Source organism: Harpia harpyja, chromosome 14 (genome assembly GCF_026419915.1).
Source record: "Harpia harpyja isolate bHarHar1 chromosome 14, bHarHar1 primary haplotype, whole genome shotgun sequence".
Classification (NCBI taxonomy): domain Eukaryota; kingdom Metazoa; phylum Chordata; class Aves; order Accipitriformes; family Accipitridae; genus Harpia; species Harpia harpyja.
Window position 1 is genome coordinate 18,418,653 of NC_068953.1, and position 24,456 is coordinate 18,443,108.

Here is a 24,456-nt window from a genome sequence, read left to right on the forward strand (position 1 = left end):
CCCACCGCCCTCGCGGGATGGGGGGGGAGGTGGGCCGTTCCTACTGCGCCTGCGCGTAGCGGGGAAAGGGGAGGCAATGGCCGCCGCGGCAGGGATTTATGTGCTGCGCTCCCCGCCTCCGCGGGTCTCTCTGGGCTCCGCCGCCGCTTGGAGCTCCTCCTGTGGTCTCAGGTGTCGTCCGGTGCACTCTCACTCTCCCCTTCGGTCTCTGGGGGCCTTGCGTGTTCCCTTCAGTCCCATGTGCGGCCTCCTCCTTGCCCTCACGTTGCAGTGCTGGGTCCAGAGGTGTCGGCTGCGATGGCAGTGACCCCGGTGAGAGAACGCGTCAGGTATTTTAACAGAACTGTGCCGCCTTTCGGGCACCGTCGGCTTTCAGGCCCTGTTGGCAGCTTTCCACCACCCTCAAGCATACCCTGCTGCCACTGGAACCTCCAGGGAGTGTGCCGTGGTGTTGACCCCCCGTCCTCCTCCCTCCACGCCACACGTCTTCAAGGGCACAGAGAGCTTCCTGAGCCACCTTTGCGATGACTCGGGGGGGGGGCTGATAAAAATCTAGAAAATACTGCGCCATCTATATCCTGCCCCGCAACCACATGCCCCAACCTTTTTAAACTCTGACGCTGGAATTACTATGCGCCCCAAGACCTTGCTGCCACTAAGGCTAAAAAAGGGGCGGCATTGATTTTGGTGGTACTTGCAAAAAGGCCACCCCTCGCTCCCTTAGTGGTTCACACAAGGATGCCTCGCCCGTGGCCTCCCATGTTGCACTGGCGAAGTTCATCCTCCCCTCCATCCCAGCTTGGCGTGACCTCTCCCTCCCAGCTTCAGGGTACTTTTTGATGTTCCCACAGAGGTTTTTTTGTGCAAATCTCTGTGTGGGTAGGAGGCACCAGCTCTATGCCTCAGCCTGCCTCTGAGCAGAGGATTTCCAACCTCTGGCAGCCCTGGGGCTGCAAAACTGCTGCGGAGGGACAGGTGAGCTGTAGAAATAGGTGCCGGACTGCTTTATTTTGGAACGCAAACCCCACGGGCCAACAAGCCCCAGGGCAGCACGTGGGAGATGGCACCGAGTAGCTGGTGTGGGGAAAAAAAAGCCGTCAGGTCCACGTGTGACCTGGGGCTTCTGCTTGCACACACATTTAGGAGGGGGCACCTGCAGCAAAATTATTTTTTCTGGTTTATAGTGGATCAAAAAAGACTTTGGTTTACAAAAAGTGGCTTTGCTTTGTGAAGGGAAATTCAAATGTATAGAAACATTTGGCTGGGGGCTCACTGCACTGGGGCCTGTGGGTGCCCTGGGCTGGTCATTAGTAGCTGGGTTTTTGGTTGGTCTGGTTTTTTTTGCTGTAGGAAGCACATCAGTGTGGAAGTGCTGGCTTTTTTGGGGGGAAACAAAGCCGATTTTTGAAACTGCAGGATCCCCGTGCATGGGGCTTTGCACGACCCGACCCTCGTGCATGGGGTAGTGTGTGTATGTGTCCCGGGTCCCCGTGCAGGGGGTAAAGCCTGTGTCCCGGCTGCCGGTGCACGGAGCAACGTGCGTGTCCCGCTGCACGGGGGGAGTGTTGCGCGTCCCGTCCCTTGGCTCCCCGCAGCTCGGTCCTCCCCGCCGGCAGGCGGCGCCCTCGCCCGTGCCCCGTGGTGCTCGGCGGGGCTGGTGCCGCTTCCTCCCCTCCGGTAGGGGGCGCCGCCTCGCCTAGCGCGACCCGGCGGCTCCTCCTGGCGGAAGCGGAAGCGGCCCGGCGGGGTGGCTCGGCAGCATCGCCGCCGCGGAGAGCCGTGAGTACCGGGATGGGTGAGGACCCTCGTGGGGCCCGGGGGAGGTGGCCTCCCGGGAGCGGGGCCTCCGTCCTGGAGGAGCTGCTTATACCCCGTGGGGTGGGGGGGGAGGAGGGGGAAGGGGGGCTTGCCCCGGGGCGGCGTGGCTTTTCGCCCCCGGCCAGGCCTGCCCGCTGCCCCCTGCCGCGGAGGGCCCCTCCCGGGATCTACCCGCTTCCTCCGTCCTCGGCGGCAAGGGCAGACCTGTGGCCGTTCATCCCGCTCAGGCCCGACCTGCCCCTCCGTCGCACCCTGCGGATACGAGACGTCCTACGGTGATGTAGTGCTGGAGGGTCCCCTGAGCTGGTGTGAAGGATTGGGCGGTCTCTCTTTGTTGGCTGCAGGAAGGTGGAAAAAAATGCTTCACGTGGCAGAAGGTAGCTGCGGTAGAGATCCCGCAGTGATCTCCTGGGAGGCAGATCCTCGTGTTACCCTGGACTAACCTCACCTTGCCGGGTGGCTGTTCTCACTCTTGTTTGCTCGTTAAAGGCTACTGCTCTTCGGTATTTATCTCTTTTCTTGAGAGGGGAGTGTGAGAAATAGGTCGGGTTAAGACATGTCAGCATCTGGGTGTAGGTGGGAAAAGGAGATTTTTCTTTGTTGGAATTCTGCAAATTAGATGCAAGTTTTCTAATTCAGGTTTGAAGTCTCATTCTTGGTTTCTAGCGCTGTCTGAGCAGAGCACTGTTCTGTGTATGGGCTTGAACTCTCCTTCCAGTTTTACAGGGCTGTTTAATAACTTGTGTTGTGTCTTTGTGTTGTAAATAGCTTGGACAAAAGAAGTACCTGTGTCTGTTTTGTTTGTATTGTCAAAGGTGGAACCAAACTTTTAATCCAGACTTGTCCTGCTTTGGTTTTAGCAATTTATGTTGAAGTGGGTTTGTTCCAAGGTGTAGGTCGTCTCTTTTTTACTCATCTGTGATGAGTTATCTCAGCAGCTGTGTAGAGCAGCAGGAGAGCCAGTCTGTCAGGGAGCTTTGCCTCAGGTAGCTGTGCTGCCCAAGCCCATCCCCTGAGATTTGGTGGTCCTTTAGTGCCAATGGGAATGCTTTATTTAGTCTGTATTAGTGTTTTTGTCAGGCTCGGGCCACCAAGCTCTGCCCTAGCAATGTGCAGAACAGTTCTGCAGCCTTTCCATTCTATATGTAGTAAAACTCTCTTCTTTTGAGAATTGACAATCCTTATGCTTTGGTCTCTCCAGTAATGAACTATGTGGCAGGAGTTTATAGCTTGGATCCTTTTGGAGCTGCCCTCAGATCCGGGATTTACAGTGGAAGGACTTGGTTTCCTCTTGCCAGACATCTGGGCTGTTATTCCAGCTCATATATCTTTTGTAAAGCAAAGCTGAGTGCAGGAAGAGATATCTGCTAAATTATCAACCTCTTTGGGAGGATAAGACTTATTCTGCAGATAAATCTGTTTGGAAAATGCTTTTTTCACTGTGTCCCCCTTCTTCTGGTATCTCTTCACACTTCTGGAAGAGTCTTATCCATACAGTATTTGTAATTATATCCCTGAGATGATACAACAGTGATGATCATTGCTAGACTCTTCTGAGCTTTGTTTGAAAGGAGATGCAAACGAACCCAAGAAATTATGGGAGAATAATGGGAATAAGGGCATGCAGTTGCCTAGGCCCATTGTGTGTGACCTGGTGGTTCCAAATCGACTACTAATGTTTGTTCTAAGCAGTTGGTTGTTCCAGATCTTGCTACAGTCCTAATTGTCCCCTGTTCTAATATCAGTGTAGCGAGGGAGGAAGAAGCAGGTAGGAGCTTAACAGGGAAGAACTTATCCAATTCATGAACTTAGTAGTTGGGGGGGGAGGGGGATGGCAGAGGCAAACAACAATAAATCTGTGTGGCTCTGTGAAGTTCTTAGTCCCATTCTGAAAGGCTGAGCGATGGCAGCCTGTTTTCCAGAGCAGAAATCTCTTTCCTAGTCCATTTCATTCTGCTGGTTTTTTTTCTCCAATGAACTGGTGGTTTTCTTATAGCGCTTTTGCTGTGGTGTGTTTTGGGAGTCTGAAGTGAATATTTGCTGGGCTGCTGGAAGGCAATGCTGAACCTCTGCTATTCTGTTCTTCCAGAAACATGCAACATGGCAGCAGCCATGGAAACTGAACAGCCGGGCCTTGAAATCTTCGAAACTGCGGGCAGTGAGGAGCAGGTCCAGAGAGAGGAGCAGCCAAAACTGGAACCTTTCTATGTAGAGAGACATTCCTGGAGCCAGCTTCGGAAACTGCTCACAGATACGCGGAAGTATCATGGGTACATGATGGCAAAAGCCCCTCATGACTTCATGTTTGTGAAGAAAAATGATCCTGAAGGACCTCATTCCGATAGGATCTACTATCTGGGTAAGCTTGCTGCGACAGCCTGTGTCTTGACTAAATAGTCACTGCAGAGGTTCTTCGAGTTTGACTGTTCTTGAAAGCTGGGTGTTTCCGGCAGTTAAATCAGGATGGATTTCAGGCCAGATTGGCTGGTCAGATGTCATGATCATGATTGTAATGTCTCATTAAAACTTGCAATGTAATCTCCCACAGAAATGGTGTGATTGGAGGTGACCCATTAGGCCTGCTGGAGCTGGAAAAGAACTGTGAAGCGTCCTTTGGGACACATTCCCTAGCTGGGAGGATGGGTTAAGTTTGTTTGGTCTGTTTCCTCTCACTCCATGTACGATATCCCCTCTCCAAAAGCTGTGTCAGTTTGATCTCCTTTCTCTTAATTACAACTAGTGGGTAGAACCTTTTTTTCTTTCAAAGTTTCCTTCCAAACAGAGATTATAAATGTAATTTTGAGAGTCCTTTGTGCTTCCGCTATTGATGGAGTAGGTTTTCCAGGGATTCTGGAGGGAATAAATAGCAGTGTAGGGCAGGGGCAGCTTAAAGAGTAAATGTTTTTCTCAACATTTTTGGTCTTGATAGTGAAGAACTTCATGTAATTTATTGTTCTTGGCCTCAGTGCCTCATTTCTGCATTATTTCAGTAATTAGTGTTCACTTGATATATCTGCGTTTCTAAATTGCAGCTGTGCTTGAAGTGATTTGGCACTGTAAATGATACTGTGAGCAACCTTCTGGGTGGCTTTTTGGAGCAGGCCTTATGGTAGAGGAATGCTTTTGTCAAAAGCTGCACTAGCTCAACATAAGTCCATGAAAAACTGGATTGGGGGAGAAGCAATGGCCAGAGCAAAGGCCGAGGAGCCGGCACCGTGTTCCAGCCCCATTGCTTGCTGCTCAGGCTGGTTGCTTAAGCTCTGATTTGTGATTCACAGAGTCTTTGCATGTGCTGTGCAGTGACATAGTCGGAAAGCTGCTGATCTGTCTCTTTTTTCCCCTTTTCAGAGGGTGGGGGTCATAGTCCTTGAATGATGCTGAGTTCAAGCATGTTGTGAGGGTGGGTTAAGGCTGACCCCAGCTGAGATGAGCTCTGGTTTCCTATGTGCTACTTCCTGAGCTGTAGGTCAGACTTGGTCTTCCCTGGGGCACACCTGGCTCCCTCGGGGCTGATCCCCATGTGCTTTGGCAGGATCTTTCAGAAATCTGAATAGCAGTGAGGGAGGGGAGCAGGAAAGGGATGTTCAAATTTTCCTAAAGACATGTTATCTGTGAAACACCAGCTGCGTCATGCTGTATTGCAGCCAGGGGAATAGCAGAAAGGCCCTCCTTGATCTTAAAAGCTTATAAAATAAAGGTGGCCCCCAGCCTTCAAGAAGATACAGATATGCTTCAGACAGCATGGGGTAAGCCTGGGTGTAGTTCCTTGTTCTCTGCCTTCTCCGTGACTTGCATTTCTGTGAAGCGGGGAATTCCCAGAGCGAGGCTGCAGTGCAGAGATTGTCAGTACTTTCTCTGGTAGGAAGGGCCTGTGAAACTGTTCCTTGGTATCCTTTGAGAGTGTTTGGATTATTAACAGAAAGCTAATATACTTTTTTTTTTTCCTCCTCACTTTCACAATAGCAATGTCCGGGGAGAACAGAGAGAACACGCTCTTCTACTCTGAAATTCCCAAAACCATAAACAAAGCTGCTGTCCTGTTGCTTTCGTGGAAGCCTCTTTTGGATCTTTTTCCGGTGGGTCCTGATTTCTTCCGTGCTTCTTGGCAGCGTAGCAAGTACACAGGCTTTAGGGTTGCACCTATAAGCCATTGTTAAAATTTGGAGTTCATTGTCTCAAACGTTTTAAGATTCTCCTTGTACTTGGCTGATTCTGCAGCCATCTCAAAAACAAGCACAGCTTTCTCACCGGTGTTTGGAGTTACAGCCTTTGTGCGTCATAAAAACTGTGTGTGCTGGATGATTCCTCCTTTGCCGGCAGAGATTGCAAGTACTAATTTGCATCAAATTCTCTGCTGTGAGATCCTGGGGATTGCTGAAGGAGCCTGTAGTCTCCAATAATCCCTGTCTTGCAGCGGGGAGTGATGAGTCCCCTAAGGATCAACCAGGGGCTCGGTGACTCATGCTGGAGCAGAGGATCCCTTTCCCACTCACTGGAACGTGTGTCCGCTTTTCACCTCTGTACATAGCAAGCCTGCACCAGTCCCACCCCATGCACCGTGGCAGGTTGGAGGAGGTGGGACAAACCCCATGTGGAATTAGGTGTGTTTTTTCCCATGTTATTTCCTGAGGCTGTCAGCCAGACATAAAATTCATGCTGTGCTCTCCTCCCACCAGACCAGTCACTGTGTATCTTTGCAAAAGTTAGCAAAGACTCTCCTGTTTGTTCTAGAAATAACAGACCTTCAGTCTGATCTTTCTTATGCAAGTGTATATTGGAAATAATGCTGGCCTTGGTATGGGAGAAGTGGCTGTCAGGTTTACAGTTGTGTAGGATCTAATCATGGCCTGCACCTACAAGTGCCGATGGCAGAGGCACAAGCAGGAGCAGGCTTCTAGCCGCCAGCAGGATTCTGGAGGAGGAGGGTGTCTGCGCAGCCATCTGCTCCTGGAAGCTTGGCATGCAGAGATACTCTGACAGTATAGTAAGACATACACAGCAGAGGTTGATGGTACTTCTCTGCCCATATTCAGGCCATCCTAGACTATGGGATGTACTCTCGTGAAGAAGAGCTGCTACGGGAGAGGAAGAGAATTGGCACCATTGGGATTGCCTCTTATGATTACCACCAAGAAAGCGGCACCTTTCTGTTTCAGGCTGGGAGTGGAATTTATCACGTAAAAGATGGAGGCCCTCACGGATTCACTGTGAGTTTACTCATCTCTCCTGTTTCGTGCAGTACTACTTTCCTCTGGCTAGAAGCTCCTTTGGCTTGGAGTGAAAGCAGAGTGCGATCATCAGTTATTGCTGCACTAGCATGGCAAGTAGCCTTGATGACCCTTGAAATGTGGAGAAGTCCTCCATAGGGATGCATTTCCATGGTTGTAGAAACTCGGATGGAGAATTACAAGAAATGGTAGAAACCATGGCAGCAAGGCAGGACACCAGATTTTGTTGACTTTTCATAAGTAGCAATGCCAATAAAAAGCAACATAAAGGCTCTGTGCTCTTTCGCATAGTCAGAAGTCACACCAGAGACAACTTTTGTTCCCAAGCTGTGGTTTAGAGGTCACTGTTCAGCAGCCAGTGCTGTATGTGTTACAAGATTTGGCTGTATATCTTGCAGAACAAGCAGCCTTTGCTCTGCTGGTGCTGAAGCTGGACTTCAAAGCTGAAATAATTTCTTGTTATTATAACAGATGCCTGATGTCTGTCTAACCCTGTTGTCAAGGGGAATTTACTGTACCCTGAGTTGCTTTTGGAGGATGAGATTGTATGTCTGCCAGCCCCTTTTTAGGGTGCTGTTTTTAAGAGTGTGCCAGGCTTCTCTAGGCAAGCTGCCTTCTGATTTGTGGCTAATTCTCAGCACTGGTGAAAGAAGCCCTGGTGGGATCTGTGCAACCTTGGTAGAAGCACAACTTTCCCTATAAAATACCTGCATAGTATTTTTCTGTGTTTAAGATGGATAGATTCCTCTGCTGTAAACCTGTGTATTTGAAGTCAGTGTCCACACTACTGTGGTCTTAGAGACCTTCTGATAATCCAGGTTAGTTTCTATAAGTGTCCATGTGTTATCATTGCTTACTGTGCTTTTTTTTTTCTTTCAAACAGCAACAGCCTTTAAGACCCATTCTGGTAGAGACTAGTTGTCCAAATATCCGTATGGATCCCAAGCTTTGTCCAGCTGATCCAAATTGGATTGCATTTATCCATAGCAATGACATCTGGATATCTAATATAGAAACCAGAGAAGAAAGGAGACTAACATTTGTGCACAATGGTAATGCATCCTCAGTTAAAATCTCCACACCTCTTCTGCACTTGTTTTTGCTAGACTGAATTAAGCAATGGCACTAGGGGTTCTTCTGAAATCTGGGGGAAAGGCCACTGTTTATTCCACCTTGTTTGTCATGTTCTATGTGTTTCCTCTAGTGCAGATATTGTGGGCTGATTCTTTTCCCTGCACTGTGGAATCTGGCAGAATGAGTTATTTGTTGAATACATGTGGAAGGGCTCTACTACTGAAACACAGCACATTCCTTTTTACTGGAACTGCCTTTTTTGTGTGGAGGAGCTGTGGGTGGAATAGAGCTGGAGGAAGGTTTCTGTCAGTGAAATAAGGCTGCAGGGCTTTTTAGAAACAATATAGACAGTTTCTGAATAGCACTGTGGCTTCTGCTGGCCCCTCATACTCAGTAACTTGGGTCCTTGCTTGTTACCCTCTCCAACTCTGTTTTAGATGGGTGTCCTGGAGGAAGGAAAATGGGAAATTGTGGATAAAACACTTTTTAAAAATCGATTGTGTTTTGTATTTAAATCATACTTTGTATTTAAACTTGATCATCTAAATTTTAGTTAAATTAATATTTCTGACACTTTAGAATAATGCTTTAGCTTATTTAAATGTTAAATATTAAAATATTATGTAAGTACATTAAAAATAAACTGTAGCAATGACTCCTTCTCAGATGATAATTATTTATGGAGCGCTGCTAAGTTACCTCCAGGGTAACAGGAAAAATATTGAAGCCCTATGGATATGTCATCATGTTGAGATGTTATGTAAGTCTGTTACTTTTGGTTTGTACAGTGAATGAAATACTGATGCTTTCATTTTTCTGAATGTTGATATTTTCAGTTTCAGTTGTTCAGAAGGGTTTGTTTCGGGTTTTTTTTCTTTGATTGTCTTAAAAGTTGTGGTTCCAATTCACTGATCTCAGGTAGAGAGAATATTTTCTTTCTTCTACTAGTACGTAGAAAACTGAGAGACTAATTGGGTAAAAGAAAGAAGGGAGGATGGCTTGGCTTTCCTTTCCTAAAAGAAGCTGCCATGTCAGAGAGGGTTAGATCCTTCCTAAATAAATCAACAGAGCAGGGTGGAAGCAGAAGACAAATCTGCTGAGAAGTCAGATTTGCTATCGTGTAATTGTTCCCAAGGGGTGAACTTGGGCCATGTTTGGGGTAATGCAGAACTGGTTTGATTCTGCAGTACATCATGAACTAAATCTTTTGTGTCTTTTTTTAGAACTGGACAATGTTGAGGAGGATCCAAAATCTGCTGGCGTGGCTACTTTTGTGCTGCAGGAGGAGTTTGATAGATACACCGGCTACTGGTGGAGCCCAAAGGCACAGCCAAGTAAGTGTGGTGGATTCAGTGTGTCTGACAGGCACAGGTAGTGGCCCCTCTGCGGTGCTGTCCAGTGCAGCATTACTTTTTTCTGTTACTTGTTTTTATGCAAGATAGGAACCTTATAGCTCCTCTTGAACTATCTGCAGAGGCAGGCAAGTTACAGTGGCCTTGTGAGCACGTTATGGGGGGAAGAGACATTCCTTCTCACAACAGTGGTAGGAGTTGTAAGAGTCTCAGAGTGTTTTGCTAAATGAAACACAAATCAGAGACTTTGTTGGATTTTTCTTCATCCTTCCAACCTGCTTGTGGTCCTGAGAGAATATTGATACCTGCAATAACCAATAATGAGAACTGTTCTGACCAGCAAATGTTAATTCATTTACAGCACTGAATGGGGGTAAAGTTCTTCGAATTCTTTATGAAGAAAATGATGAGTCAGAGGTGGAAATTATTCATGTCACATCGCCCATGCTGGAGACAAGAAAAACAGATTCCTTCCGGTACCCCAAAACTGGTGAGACCCTGATACCTTACATCTCTTTTTCTGTGAGACACGTTATTCCATGTGCCTGACAGCAGTGACTCTCCTAGCCTAGAGCAGGGGGTTGTTGGAGAGGTGTTGAATAGTCTTTGAATTGGTGTCCAGGTGGTGGAAATGTGTTTGGGGAAACTGCTGCTGTGGAGGTTAGGTTAGTCACTGGTGACTGTGCTGATACTCCAGCCATGTGGTTACTAAGAGCTCTGAGTCTGGGTGTCTCAGGAGTTGGTGGAAACTCTATCTGATTGTCACTACTTTGGAGCTGCTGTCTCAGTTCCTGGTAGATCTGAGTTGTTGAGGAGTTGATTCTCATTACAGCCCTGTGTCTCTGAGGAAATAGCTGTAGATTTGTGGCCTTTTGCTTTTTTGGGAGGGTTTCTGTTTAGCTGCTGGCAGTGCCCTGGTAGTTCAAGTTCTGAAGGACTCTGGTTTCCATGATTGCTCTTGGACTTTGAACAACAAACTCAGCATGCTTACAGCCTACCAGGAAAACTCCCTGTTGTCGTATTTTCAAACAGTAAATGATCTGGAGGCTTCAGCAGTAAAGGAGTGAGGGCAGGCTTGAAGCATATTAAGTGGAGTGCCATTGGAAGCAGGGAAGCAGGACTTAAGCAGACCTGCTGGGAGCTGATTCACTGGCATGTGTCAGATGTATAGGGCAAATTTGACAGTCTGATGCTTGTTCTTCTGAGATATCCTTGCTATTGCTCACAGAGAACAGTGGTTCACTCTCCTCACTCCTGAAATCTTTATTTTTTTGGAGAAATATCTTCTGTTTGGCTGACCTTCCCAGACTGCAGAATTCATTCAGATCTTGCAGATTCCCTGATCCACTGGGAAAAGTTTTCTGCTTATGATCCTGATTTACTACTTGGTTCAAGGAGGAAGAAAGGCTCAGTGTTAGCCTAGGAAGCGAGAGATGACTCCTTGTGTTTTTTCAGCGCTTGTGTACACCCAGATTTCTGAGGGTATTTTGTCATAGCTTTGTTCAATGCTAAGTTTCAGCAGTTTAGGAAAATGAGCCAATCAAAGCCCAAATCCCTTTAAATAAAACAACTAGGTTTTAATCTCTGGGCCTTAGTTTCTAGTCTGAGCTGCAGGGGCAATAGCCCTTTTCTGTGGGTTGTTATGAGGGCAAAGCTTGAGGTAGTGTAGAAAATTCTTCCCAGGGAGAAGGTAAGTGCTTAAATAGGCCAGCACGGTGGCTGAGGGCAAGTCATTTCACCTCAGTGCATCAGGTTTTGTGTATAAACCACGTTGACGAAGCAGGAGTACTTCACAGCAGCGTTGACAATATTGGAATTTGTACGTGGAATTTGCCACATGTGTCTTCTTGTGGATCAACTGGCAGCGGCTTTATTCTTTATAGTCCCTCTTTTCTTGCTGTGGAGCAAGTCCCAGCATTTAACACTGCAAGTTGTATGGCAGGATGAGTTGCTGCTTTGTGCAGGCTTTGTGTAAAGAGTTAACTTTAGATTTTCAGTGTTCAACACAAATACATAGCTTTATTATCTTAACTGCACTAGTTATGGCAATAGGTTTTTAAGAGTGAGTTGCTCTAATTTTCAAAGATGCTTTTTAGCACTGGATCGCTTTTTATGCATGACCTCAAGAATAACAGCCAAACAGTAAACCAAAGCTTGCTTTGCTGTCCTGATCACTCCTGAGCATTGCTTCCGACTAGTATGTGCATCCTTTGACTGTGGGACAGAAGACTGCCTGTTACAGTAGCATGGCTCTTGATCAGATCTGTTTGAGGATTACATTCACTGAGTTTGCCTCATGTTTGCAGTCTTTTTTTCCCTGCCTTGTTCTTTGCTGTCTCACACATGCAAGTAGGCTATTTGATCAAAGAGCATTCTGCTGTTTGCCTTTTCCAGTTCTGTATGAATAACACCACAATAATCCACAGTTCAAGTCTGCCCTCTTGGAAGCAAACAATTGGTGCCTGACTGCTAACATCTGTTTTTATAGGTACAGCAAATCCAAAGGTCACTTTCAAGATATCTGAAGTGACAATCAATGCGGAAGGCAGAGTAAGTTCTATGTTCTGCTTGTTTTCCAAATATAATTTCTGTGATTCTTTTTTGGTAAAATTCATTTTCCAGTTCAGTACAAGTAAACTTTCTTGGTTGTGATAGCTTAATGGCTTCTCTGGAGGCAATGCACTTGGCTCATTCCTATGTAGATACTTGGTGTCTGTGTATGCAGCAGTATTTCTCAAGGCTGTGCTTTCCTTCCCCACCACTGGTTTATGAACTCAGCTGCAGAGCAGAGTATTTTAGGTGTGGATGGTTAGACGTCCTTATGTGACAGATCTCTTGATTGGCTGCAGATATTGGGAAAATTTGATTGCAAAGACAATATATCACCTTACAAAAGCATGAACATATGGAAGGAGATGAACTTTGCTTTTGCCCTGGGATTTTTTAACAGGTGCAGAAATTTCCATAGCCCATTCCAAGATCTTCGGACAGTTGAGAAATTAATCTTACTAAGCAGATACAGTAACAGCCATACATTATTGGGATCCTCTCTAATCTTGAGCTACTTCAGCCATCAACAGTCACCTACCTGCTGGGATAGTGATGCTGATGTCAGCCAGCAAAGGCAGGGAAAGCTGTCACGACCCTTTGGGTACCACTGTGGCTTGTCCCCACTCCCAGCAGGGACAGACTGCAGAATTGCATATCATGAATTAGAACCACATTGATAACTGGATGTCATGCAGGATGTTCAAAATCTACCGATGAAAACCCCTTACAAAATAGCTCGGTACAAATCACTTCCCCTTTACATGGGGAAACTGAGTGTTCAATGACTGGTCTGAGACGAGTGGTGGATTTGTGAGCAGCATCCAGATTTCTCAAGTCCCAGCCCTGACTGTGCTGGTAGTGTGCAGCTCTCCTACTATGCTGGTATCTGGCTACAGACAGGGTTGAATCCCCTGTGTTGCAAAGGCTGAACAATCTAAATTGCATGAGCTGCACAGAAGAAGTCTTCTGTGTCCGGACTCTCATTGTGCATGAAAACTGGTTGTGGGGGTTCATCTCAGTGTCACTGAATTGCTGCTTTGTCAACAGATTGCAGATGTTGTGGATAAAGAGCTAGTTCAGCCGTTCGAGATCCTCTTTGAAGGAGTAGAGTACATTGCTAGAGCTGGGTGGACGCCAGAAGGAAAATAGTGCGTATGTTAATCCTGTCTCTGCTTAGAGGGTTTGGGGCAATACAGTTAGAAGCAGAATGTAGCGGTCTCTGTCGTCTTCAAGCTTAAGCCTGCTTTTATTTTTACATTTCTACGAACTTGTTTGTGCAAGGAGGACAATTTTTCCAAAACCAAACCAGAGTTCTCCTTGTCTCTTTCTCTGGTACCTGGCCCTATTGCTTTGGTATTGGGCACTCACAGCCTTTGATGTATGTGTCCTCTCAGCATCCCTGTGAGAGAGAGTGCAGTGCTATTGTCCCCATTTTACAGATGGGGAACTGAAGCCCAGAGAGGCTAAGTGACTTGCCATGGTCACACAGGAAGTCTGTGGCTGAGGAGAGAAATGAGCCCAGGTCCCCCAGGCCCTAGGCTAGCGCCCTAACCAGTGGACCATCCTTCCTGACCAGACTTACTGATCAGAAAACCTGCTGTAAGTGCTACTTACATTTGCATGTCATTTTTAACCCTGTAGATGATGTAGTACAGTGTTTCTAACTCACCAGAAGCTTCTCCAGAATTGCACTTCTCCAGTTCTTGAATCTAAAGATGGCTTTCACCTTTTTAATTCCACAACCCCCCCCCAACTGTGGAAGAAGTGCAGGGACACATTTGCTACATTATCTTGCTTTTTGCAGGATTGTTGTTAGAGCTACATGCAAAGCCATCAGAAGTATGGCAGGGTCTGCTCCCAGTCCACTTAGGTGCCAGTATTATTCTCTGCCAGGTATAGATTTAAAACAGTATTTTCACAAGTATCCTGAAACTTCAATTGAAGTTTTTCCACTTAAATATTCCCTCTGATTTTTCTCTTCTCTTTCTCCCTTAAAGCACAATTCCAATCTGGGAGAATAGAATTAATTAAACTTTTGAACCCGCAGTGCTTATGCAATATTGAAATGAAGTGAAATAAGTTCTTGTGTTATGGAAGAGATTTGTTTATGTGGGTGAATTTTTACATGTGGCTTTGGGCTTAATCTGTAATTGAACATTCTTGACTCCCTCAAAATGCCTAGTGCTAATGAGTGTCTGTTGAGATTTTCAGACCTGTCTAATACTCATGGTTGCATATTATTTTCTCTAATATCTGTCTTCTCAACAGCATCTGGTCCATCTTACTGGATCGCTCCCAAACTCGACTTCAGATAGTCTTGATCCCTCCTGCATTATTCATCCCCACAGAAGACGACGCAATGGAAAGACAGAAACTTGTCGATGCCGTACCAGATTCTGTTACACCTTTCATTATTTATGAAGAAACAACAGACATATGGATAAATGTAAGAATTTGAATTTCAGCCTTCTCTGACAGTTTGTTGTTCAAGACCCTTTTTGTAGCACTTGAGCAACATTGGTGTTACTGTGCTGCCTAGGAGAATATTCCCATTGTGCAAGTTCTGTGCATATGCTGTGCTTCCTGCTGTAAAAAACCGTATGTAGAGAACAGAGAGATTTGGGATTTGAAAGCAGAGCTGCTTTGCTTGAGGCTGCATAGTGGTCAGACAGAGCTAGGAGCAGAGCCCAGGGCTCTGGCGTTCCAGGGCAGCCCCTTGCCCGCAGTGTTACCCAGACACCCTCTGGCTTCTTGGTGCCAGTTGTTCACCAAGAGCAGTGCCAGCAGATGAAGTATTCTTCAGCCAACAAAGATGTATGTAGTTGATACTGGGTGAACAAGTCCCAAGAGTCTGCTAACAGTCACTGAAACCACTCCTTAACTACATATGGTCTGGTGAAATAGATCTGTGTGTAATGTTCTCAGAGGTGTGCTGTAGGGCCTGTGCTGTGAGACCAGACACCGGTGTGCTAGGCTAATGCTGTAAAAATGAGTGTTGTTCACACTTCAGCAGATAAAGATTGATGTCTCTAAAATGACATCCCGTTGGAGGTGTGCAAGGGTGCAGGAAGGTCTGGGAACATCAATCGCTGACAGGTAGTTGGATCTTTTGGCAGAGAACATTTGCACAAAGCCTTCCAGTGAATGGTCCCTATGCAGCGAGTACTCTCTATGATACTGTGTTTTCTCCTTATGAGTAGTGTGCATGGTTTCAGGATGGTGCAGTGAGTTGTCCTTTCTCCATTATTTTTACTGGCTGGAGTGGGTTTTGACTGGCAGCTCATACTGTGCAGATAAATGCTCCCAAGTCCCTCAAAAGATTGTCCCTTGAAGCAAGAGTTGGCATCTTCATGAGTGGGAAGATGATGTCAGCTCATCTTTCTTTAAATAACCCTTCATTTGTGGGCTTCTAGACAGCACTGGATGGAGGAGGCCACTGAACTCTGGCTTCTTTGGGTGGCTCTCATATGCTGTCTGCACAGCTGGACCAACCTCTGTATCTAAGCTAGAAAAGCAGGTGCAGAAAAACTTAATTAGTTCGTTGGCTAGAATTCAGAGTTAGACTAGCAAAAAGCCTGGAGCTGTGCAGCATATGTGGCTACTGTCTGCAGACACCCCCTGGCTCATGAGCATAACTGGTTCTCCCAGTAAGGGACAGTGCTGCAGCCTGCTAGTGTAAACTATTTTGTCTGTGTTGAGCAGTAAGAGGAACATATTATGTGTGACTTCAGTGCCAAAGTCCTGCTGATAACAATGATTCAATGTTCTGTCTCCACAGATTCATGATATCTTTTATGTTTTCCCTCAAACCCATGAAGATGAGATAGAGTTCATTTTTGCCTCTGAGTGTAAAACAGGATTCCGGCACCTATACAAAGTCGTCTCAGTTTTGAAGGAGAGCAAGTATAAGCGGTCGTGTGGAGGCCTCCCTGCTCCAAGTAAGTGAAATCATTCTTTTGCTTTAATTGGGCATTTGCTGCCAACTAGTGAAGAAATAAATGTCCTTCTAGGTGGCAGGAATTACTGTCTTATTGGAAACTCCTGCTGCTGTCCAGGAAAGCACTTCACTGAACAGTGATTCCTCTTGAAATTGTACAGGGGTTATTCTGTATTCAGCATGCCTTAGTTTTAACCCTGATTCTTCCTCATGGACTAGAGGGAAAAGTTTCAAGAAATCAGATGGGAAACAAGCTCCCTGTAATACTGTGAAATGCACTTAGTTGGCTTTTCCTTGTCAATGTTGGGACTGTATGTGTGCTGACTTTGCCAGAGGTTAATCATTATAGTAATAACATGGCTACCTCTGATGTAAAGGGTCGTATATATCTAATAGATGCACATTGGTTCAGGACTTGATTTTGCAAGTAAAACCAACATAGTCCTTGTCAGCTTTTACAAGCAGGTTGGTAGCAGAGAGGCTGACAAAGAGCATGGTTTGAACACACTGTAAAAAGGTCCATAGAGGGCCTCCCTGTATGAGTGGGCCCACATGTTAGTCCCCTTAAAATGAACATGTGTGCTTGGCAGCAAAACCTATGATATGACAACTATTCAGAGAATTCCTCTCTGCTCTTAAAAACAATCATGGTATTGCTGTATAGACAGAGATGTTAGCAGGAGAAAATTACTGGCAGCTGTTGCAAATGGAAATGCAGGAAGAGTCATTTCAATCAAAAAAATTCAAGGACCATGTGATTCTGAGCTGCAGTCAAAGTTTGGTCTTGCTCAGATGCATGATATAGCTGTGTGCAAAGCTCCCAGAGTGGTTTTTCCACAGCATGTATTCTTTAATTTACAGTTTCATGCTGTGATACTTAGTTTATTTGGTGTGTGTTGAAGGCACTTGCTGAGCTCTGCATGCACAAAAAATACACCTAATTTTACCAGAGGTCCTAGTTTCATGCAGCTTGGTTTTGGTGGGGGTTTTTTTGCACAAAGTATTATATCCTGGGTTGATCAGATTTCTCTGAATGCATCCAACTTCTTTTTCTTGCTAAATCTCCCTAATTCTAAGGGGAATTAAGCCATCTTATAAAAGCAGAGTTGTTCCCCAGCCTGTTGCAAAATTCTGCATTTTTGACACCTGAGATTTTCCTTTGCACACCCATTTTTTCAGTATAAAACATCTATTTCTGTGCAAGTGACAGAATACTTAAAAAAAAAAAAAAAAAAAAAAGACAAGCAAGCTGTCCAGGCCTCAGGTTGAATCCTGTGAATCTTTTAACATAAATGTCACAATGTTAAATAGTACCAGCCCTAAAATTTTTCTGGGGAGCTGGCAGAGGCATGGGTCTTCTGCAAAAGCAGGTTGCTCTGGGGTTTAGTCTAGTAAAAAAGCTTGGAAGGAAGAAGTATTATTGTGACCATGTGTTTTGTAAGATGTAAAAGTGTAAAATCTCTATTTGTGTGTTGGTTATTTGCAGGTGACTTCAAGTGCCCCATCAAAGAGGAGATGGCAATTACCAGTGGAGAATGGGAAGTGCTTGGCAGACATGGATCCAATGTAAGTCTCTGCTCTTGCTGCATGGATATCCTGCAAGCAATGCACACAGGGAGATGGTCTCTGGGGCCTCACAAATCAGTACATGTTGCATTAGTGAGGCTCTGCTCCTTGAGAAGAGTGGACCTTGCCACCACCTGGTATTGAGCTTGAGCATGTGTATCATGTGGGGTTTTTTTGGTCTACAGTGTGCTTTTATCCTTCTCTACCTCTGATATGCTATTCTGGACCAGAGGTTCTGATTTTGTCAGTGTGGGAAAGCAACACAGGCAACATTAGTTGGCTTTCTTTTCCTGCATGTTCCTGTGTGGATCCTTGTCAACAAGGAGTTTTCCCCACTAAGTTCAAGGCTTAAAGAGGAGGAGAAGGGAGCAAAAATAGTGAGGCAGCAGTGAGGAAATTCCACATGTTCTGCGAGCAGCAAGATGTCACGATGGTATGCAACTGCTGTTCTGGAATCAAGAGATACTCGTTAGAGGGATCAGCATAAATCCACTAGCCCTGTCTTTTTAGCCAGAATACACAGTGTTTATGTTCCATGTAGCCTGTGAGCTTGCACAAGAAGGGAGGGAATGGTCCCCAAACTGCTGCTCATCTATCTCTGAGCTGGATGAATCCTTTGATCATTTGAATCAAACAGCAGTTCAAGGAGACTGTTTGACTGGTTTGGACTTCATAAAGGTCTTTGAAATCCTTCCTAAATGGTAATTAGAAATGGGGTTAGGGAATGAAGTGTGCAAGTTGACCTGCATTTGAATCTGTTCTGCTGTCTGCTCAAAAAGAAGGGACAACTGAGGAATATTTAACATGGCAGTGGTTTACAGTCAGCTGCTGCCTTGATTTCCTTCTGGGGTGGTTTATATCATATGTGATTTGGGAAAGGGTCTGAAGAGTGGGGAGATGACAAAGAATGGGGGACAGAGTTACCTGAGGGACAGGATGCCATCCAGAGGGACCTGGACAAGCTTGAGAAGTGGGCCCATGTGAACTTCATGAGGTTCAACAAGGCCAAGGGCAAGGTCCTGCACCTGGATCAGGGCAACCCCTGGTATCAATACAGACTGGGGGATGAAGGGATTCAGAGCCACCCTGCTGAGAAGGACTTGGGGGTACTGGTGAATGAAAAGCTGGACATGAGCCAACAATGTGCACTTGCAGCCCAGAAAGCCAACTGTACCATGGGCTGCATCAAAAGAAGCATGGCCAGCAGGTTGAGGGAGGGGATTCTGCCCCTCTACTCTGCTCTGGTGAGACCCCACCTGGAGTATTGCATCTAGCTCTGGAGTGCTCAGTGCAGGAAGGACATGGACCTGTTGGAGAAGGTCCAGAAGAGGGCCACAAAAATGATCAGAGGGATGGAGCATCTCTCCTTTGAAGACAGGCTGAGAGAGTTGGGATTGTTTAGCCTGGAGAAGAGAAGGCTCCGGGGAGACCTTATTGCAGCCTTTCAGTACTTAAAGGGGGCTTATAAGAAAGGTGGGGACAGACTTTTTAGCACGGTCTGTAGCGATAGGACAAGGGGTAATGGATTTAAACTAAAAGAGGGTAGATTTAGACTAGATATAAGGAAGAAATTTTTTACAATGAGGGTGGTGAAACACTGGGACAGGTTGTCCAGAGAGGTGGTAGATGCCCCATCCCTGGAAACATTCAAGGTCAGGTTGGATGGGGCTCTGAGCAACCTGATCTAGTTGAAGATATCCTTGCTCATTGCAGGGGGGTTGCACTAGATGACCTTTAAAGGTCCCTTCCAACCCAAACCATTCTATGATTCTATTTAGCATAGCAAACAATAGTGGAGACTGGGAGGAGTAAAGGGCCTGCATGAGAGAGCTGAGCAACAAGGTGTGAAGTGCAAATCGTAACTGACAGAGTTGTGGACAGTAAGAACAGTCATTTGGCTTTTTCCTTGCAGATTGTTGGGCTATAACTCAGCTTTATGGATGTGGGATGGGGGGGAGACTTAGAGGCGGTAGAACTGGGTATTGTTTTGGCAAGAAACAATATTGAGGGAATGTGTTATTTTGGTTTTGACAGATCTATGTTGATGAAGTGAAAAAACTGGTGTACTTTCAAGGCACAAAAGACTCACCCTTAGAGCATCACTTGTATGTTGTTAACTACGAGAATCCTGGAGAAGTAAAGCGGCTGACAGAATGTGGTTACTCTCATGCCTGCTGTGTCAGCCAGGTACTGTTTGCCTGTGAGGCCCTGTACCAGCAGGGCTGGCTGAGTGTGCTGTGGCTTATTGCCAGTCTTGTCCTTCATCAATCAGCAGACAAGGCTGTATTTAAATATAACAAAAGTAGATTTTACACTGTGTTGTGCACTTCTATATGTTGTACAGTGAGTGCGTAAACCCACCCTGGAAACCAGATTTGACCTCCCAGTTCAGTTGCTCTTCAACTCATCTCAGGCAAAAGAAGCCAGGATGAATTGTTTGAAACTGTTTGAGCCTGGCTCTTTTTGCCTGAACTAGGCTACAGAGCAATCACCAGAGGAGATGAGCCTGTGGCAGCATTGGGTGGGGTTCCAGGCATCCGAGGCAGTAGGCTGTTCAGCTGGGAATGCTTTACCCAGAAGAGGATGTGTGACAAGGTCCTTATGCTACTGTTGGTTTTGCAGGTGTATTTTTGGCTTTGGAGCATTAATGTCTGGGTCTTGCTCAGGACTGTAGCTTCTCAGAGTCTATCTGCTGTTATCAAAAGAGCCCAGACTTCCTGGTTTAATTTTGTCCATAAAGATCTTCTGCAAGATCTAAATGCAGAAAAAAATGATCACTTTTCCTTGTGCCTCCACACTAAGGAGTTCCAAGATAATGTTTGTTCTCCCTAGGATTGTGACATGTTCATCAGCAAGTACAGTAATCAGAAGAACCCACACTGTGTGTCACTTTACCGGCTGACAGGACCTGAAGATGGTGCAGCTCATAGGACAAAGGAATTCTGGGCTACCATTTTAGATTCAGCAGGTAATGGCATGGATAAGGAACTAGAAAAGGACAACCAGGATCACAGAATGAAAGATATTCCAGAATATGCTTGCTTGAGATTTGCTGTTGTGGGTGACTAGACTTGTCTCTGAAACTCGTGCTTACGTGAGTTGTTCTTGGACGTACCTCAGTGATGTTTTCAGTTTAGCAATGAATGGGTATAAACTGGCCATGAAGGATTTAGAGTGGAAACTACTAAGTGCTGCTGCCAGAGCCAGTAGAAGCTGTAGAAAGCCAGTTTTAGCATCAGGGGAGGCATTTAAGTGCGGTCATTTACTCTGTGCTATATGCCTGCTAATGAGCATATATAATGCTTCTGGGCCTCTGGGGAGGGACATACACCCCTTAAATAGTTGTGTGCTGCTTCTTACTCATGTCTTTCTGGGACAGCTCTTGGGCTTATATTTTTCCATTTTGTTTCTGTTCCATTTCATCTCTCCTTCCCTAAGGCATACTCTGTCCTATGCTTTCCATGTATTAATGCAGTGAGTCCTAAGTGGTGTTAGGAAGGGATGGGATACTTGTAATGGCTGTGTCAGTGTCAAAGAGTTACTACTGTTCACAGGAGAGCAGGGATGGGAATGCGATAGGCCTGAGAAAGCTCCCCTAGGGCTGGGGCATTCCCAGTCTCTGCCTGGTCCCAGCCACATCCCCTGGAAAGTGTGGGAGAGCTCCATTGGGATTGTGGTGAGATTGGTGATGGGGCAGGGCTGGAGCAGAGCTGTGTTATTCATCCATTCCCTGTTAAACCAGTCTCTGTTCCCTCCTGTGGCAGGCCCTCTTCCTGATTACATTCCCCCAGAAGTGTTCTCCTTTGAGAGCTCCACGGGGTTTACGCTCTATGGGATGATGTACAAACCTCACAATCTGCAACCTGGAAAGAAGTACCCCACTGTGCTTTTCATCTATGGAGGTCCTCAGGTGAGTGCAGCATGTTGGTGAGTTGTGGGGTGGGCTAGCCTGGATCACTCCACTGCTCTTCTGTATAAACAGTTCCTGCTCCATGCTGAGGACAGCACACAGTGTTTTGCCTGTTTGGTGAGTAGCTGCTTGGCCGAAGGTGCTGTAAGCAGTCATGATTTCCAGGTCATGGATCGAGGGACTGCCGCTTGTCTGGGAACAGGTATGGAGCAGTAGAGCTGGAACTGGGAGAAAGGGGAGTGCAGATAGTCCCTGTTCTATCTCCCTCTCCTCTGTAGAGGCTCCTGTTCTTTGTTTCCACTTCCCCCATGTGTATGTGAAGGGAGCTCTCTGTTAGCACTGACCATTACCAGTGTGTGCTTAGAAGAGCTTGCTCCCCAGTCATCCTCCCACTGATGAACAGAAGGTGAGCCTCTTAGCCCTGCTTTGGTTCCCCCAACTCTTCTGTGCCCTGCTATGGTCCAAGGCAGCTGGAGTGAGACTTGGTGAAGGGAAGGTTTTCTCCTGGGAAAGAACAGAGAGTGTGGAGAGCAGAGCTGCAGGCTCGGGGTTGGGTTGTGCAGTCAGCAGCCACCCCTCTTGCTCCATGCCCATTGGTGCTGCAGTGGAGCTCAGTTCAGCTCTTCATATCTGTGACACAGAATGGCTTGTTACTGGAGGAAGAGAGTTTATTTCAGCAGACCACAAGCAGGGAGAGGGAATCCTGCAGCAGGGAGTAGGGATCTTGAAAACTTTACATTATAAAAATGTGCAAAACATTTAAAGGAAGGTAAATATAAATAAAATCTGAAATTGGATTAAGAGGTGACCTCTGGATTCCGTTACATATGTGGTGGTGTCATTGCTGTTCTTCTATTACAGGTACAGCTAGTGAACAATCGGTTTAAAGGAATCAAGTATTTCCGTTTGAACACTTTGGCCTCTTTAGGCTATGTTGTTGTTGTCATTGACAACAGGGGGTCCTGCCACCGGGGGCTGAAGTTTGAAGGGGCCTTTAAATACAAAATGGTAAGTGGAGCTGAGTCTGGATCTTTGTTTTCAGCCAGAGACAGGTTTGAATCCCAGTGTTATCTGAGCTGAAGCACTGATTTGGCTCAGATGCCCAGCATCGCCTGTGTGATGCTGCCTAGGTTTGGGAAGGGAACTGTGCATAGTTGAGCAGTGTGGATTTGAGGGAGGAAAGACACTCAGTGTGGGAAAGATACAATGTCAGGGTTTGAGGTTGTGAACCAAATCCAGCTTGGCAGGCATAATGCAAGTTGGTTCATAAGTGGTCTCTGACTCCCAGCAGAAATGCTTTGCTGCTCAGATGCAGTAGGATAGTTTCATTCACAGTGTGGGTTACTATTTCGGGCAGTTCCTGTGTCAGACTGGAGAGGGTGAGCATGTTTGGCTGTGTGTACAGGCAGGCACGGCCTGTGCCAGGCTCTGCTGGCTTTACAGTGTAGCTCTCCATGTATTGGGAATGGCATTTTCATGCACAGAGCTAGAACACAGCTTTGCTTTTGTAACAGCAAAAAGTGAAAACACTGAAAAATCCTACTTGTCGCCAAGCAAGGAGACTAATGAAGAAAAGGATAGTTAAGAGGTGGGTTAGCACGTATTTATTGTCTTATGGGGGAAAGGGGTCATCTTTTTGTAACATGCCTAGCACAGTGGTGTGCTGGCGTGTGGTTGGGTGCTGCACAAACAGAAGCAGCGAAGGTCTGAAGGTGGTTACCTTTGGAAATCCTGAAAATGTAACTTTTGTCTGGAACTAACAAAACTTACCTTTTTTCTCTCCCCTCCCAGGGACAAATAGAAATTAATGACCAGGTGGAAGGGCTGCAGTATTTAGCATCCCAGTATGACTTCATTGATTTGGATCGTGTTGGCATTCATGGCTGGTCCTATGGAGGCTACCTCTCTCTTATGGCTTTAATGCAGAGGTCAGATATTTTCAGGGTATGTTCATACATTGAGTACTTATTCTGGTGGTGCAGACAGAATTTTTCCCTTAATCATGTAACCTCCCATGGGTGTTCACAGCACGAAGACTTCTGAGCTTGCTCTAGACAAGTGAGGACACAGTGCTCTGGCTGTTCTCTTCAAGACTCTTCTGTCTGGGTGACTTAGAGAAGTTGCTTTTCTAGCAAGCATTTCTTCTGCAGTATTTCTAATTAGGCTTCCTGGCTTTGGCTATTTTTTTGATACTTCACAGACAACAGGTCTGAAAATCTGTTCACTCTATAAGGCTAGTGCCTGCTAACAAGCCACAGTACCTCTTAAAACCAGCAATCAGTGGATATTGCAAGAACAGTTACAAGTTGTTGTGTGACCTTGGGTTGTCTCCTCAGTTCTCTCCACTTGTGTTTCAGTATGAAGCATGGGGATGACATGCTTTTCCTCTGTAAGCCTATTGTCTCTGTTAGGCTCTGAGAGGTATCTGGGACTGGTATTCACATTGAGTCTGTACTGGTACAGCTATGGGATTCAGCTTTTCAGAGACAGTGATACCAGTACAGCCCAAAGAGTTAATACTAACAGAGATGCCTCGAATTGGAAAATGGCATTTGTGCAATTAAGTGCTGCTCTTTCTTACCTCTCCATGCAAATTTGCAGCTTTTCTCCCCAGGAGAGTGTGGTGGTCTTATTTGAGTGTAACCACCCCAAAGAGCATGGTGTGACTGCACCGTCATCGTGCTTGCTTCCCGCAGCTCCAAATGAGCCAGACATAATCTCGATCTGATGTGAAGGTGTGGTGTTGTCCATGAGGCTTCCTGCATTAAGCAAGCAGGGTGCTTTTGGGCAGAACACGCTTGTCATCCAAGAAGCCTGGCATGTAAGAGGAGTGTGGGGCTGTTTAGGTAGGCCAGTTTTACTGGAATATCTGAGAGTCTGTTGTGGTGAGCTGGGATGAGGAGGAAAAACTGTTCAGCCCATTCAGTTGAGCACAGAAGGATATTCCCTCTCTGGAACTGTCAGAGTTTTAAACTGTTCCACTGTTGAGCGTGCAATAACTTAACTGTGCTGGTGTAGCTA

General features: G+C 46.1%; 1 protein-coding gene across 7 annotated transcripts in view; it reads left to right on the top strand.

The window, feature by feature from the left end:
* The first annotated feature begins 97 nt into the window (after positions 1-97).
* The window catches only part of DPP8 (dipeptidyl peptidase 8), a 32,540-nt gene continuing 8,181 nt past the window's right edge, over positions 98-24,456 (top strand). Inside the window, exons 1-17 of one of the 7 annotated variants that reach the window (XR_008238227.1) lie at positions 98-312; positions 3,908-4,177; positions 5,782-5,894; positions 6,852-7,025; positions 7,930-8,098; positions 9,344-9,454; positions 9,834-9,962; positions 11,961-12,022; positions 13,070-13,170; positions 14,291-14,468; positions 15,801-15,960; positions 17,446-17,525; positions 19,560-19,712; positions 20,358-20,493; positions 21,290-21,435; positions 22,297-22,443; positions 23,227-23,363. Coding sequence is in view for 6 of the 7 variants with exons in the window: in XM_052807687.1 (XP_052663647.1) it covers positions 99-312; positions 3,908-4,177; positions 5,782-5,894; positions 6,852-7,025; positions 7,930-8,098; positions 9,344-9,454; positions 9,834-9,962; positions 11,961-12,022; positions 13,070-13,170; positions 14,291-14,468; positions 15,801-15,960; positions 17,446-17,525; positions 19,560-19,712; positions 20,358-20,493; positions 21,290-21,435; positions 22,297-22,443; positions 23,227-23,379 (2,496 nt within the window). In the remaining variant the exon portion in view is untranslated. Of the gene's footprint in view, positions 330-1,730; positions 1,780-1,933; positions 2,322-3,907; positions 4,178-5,781; positions 5,895-6,331; positions 6,420-6,851; positions 7,026-7,929; positions 8,099-9,343; positions 9,455-9,833; positions 9,963-11,960; positions 12,023-13,069; positions 13,171-14,290; positions 14,469-15,800; positions 15,961-17,445; positions 17,526-19,559; positions 19,713-20,357; positions 20,494-21,289; positions 21,436-22,296; positions 22,444-23,226; positions 23,380-24,456 lie in introns of those variants that run through there. The other 6 variants (XM_052807687.1, XM_052807688.1, XM_052807690.1 and 3 more) reach the window with 6 other exon arrangements.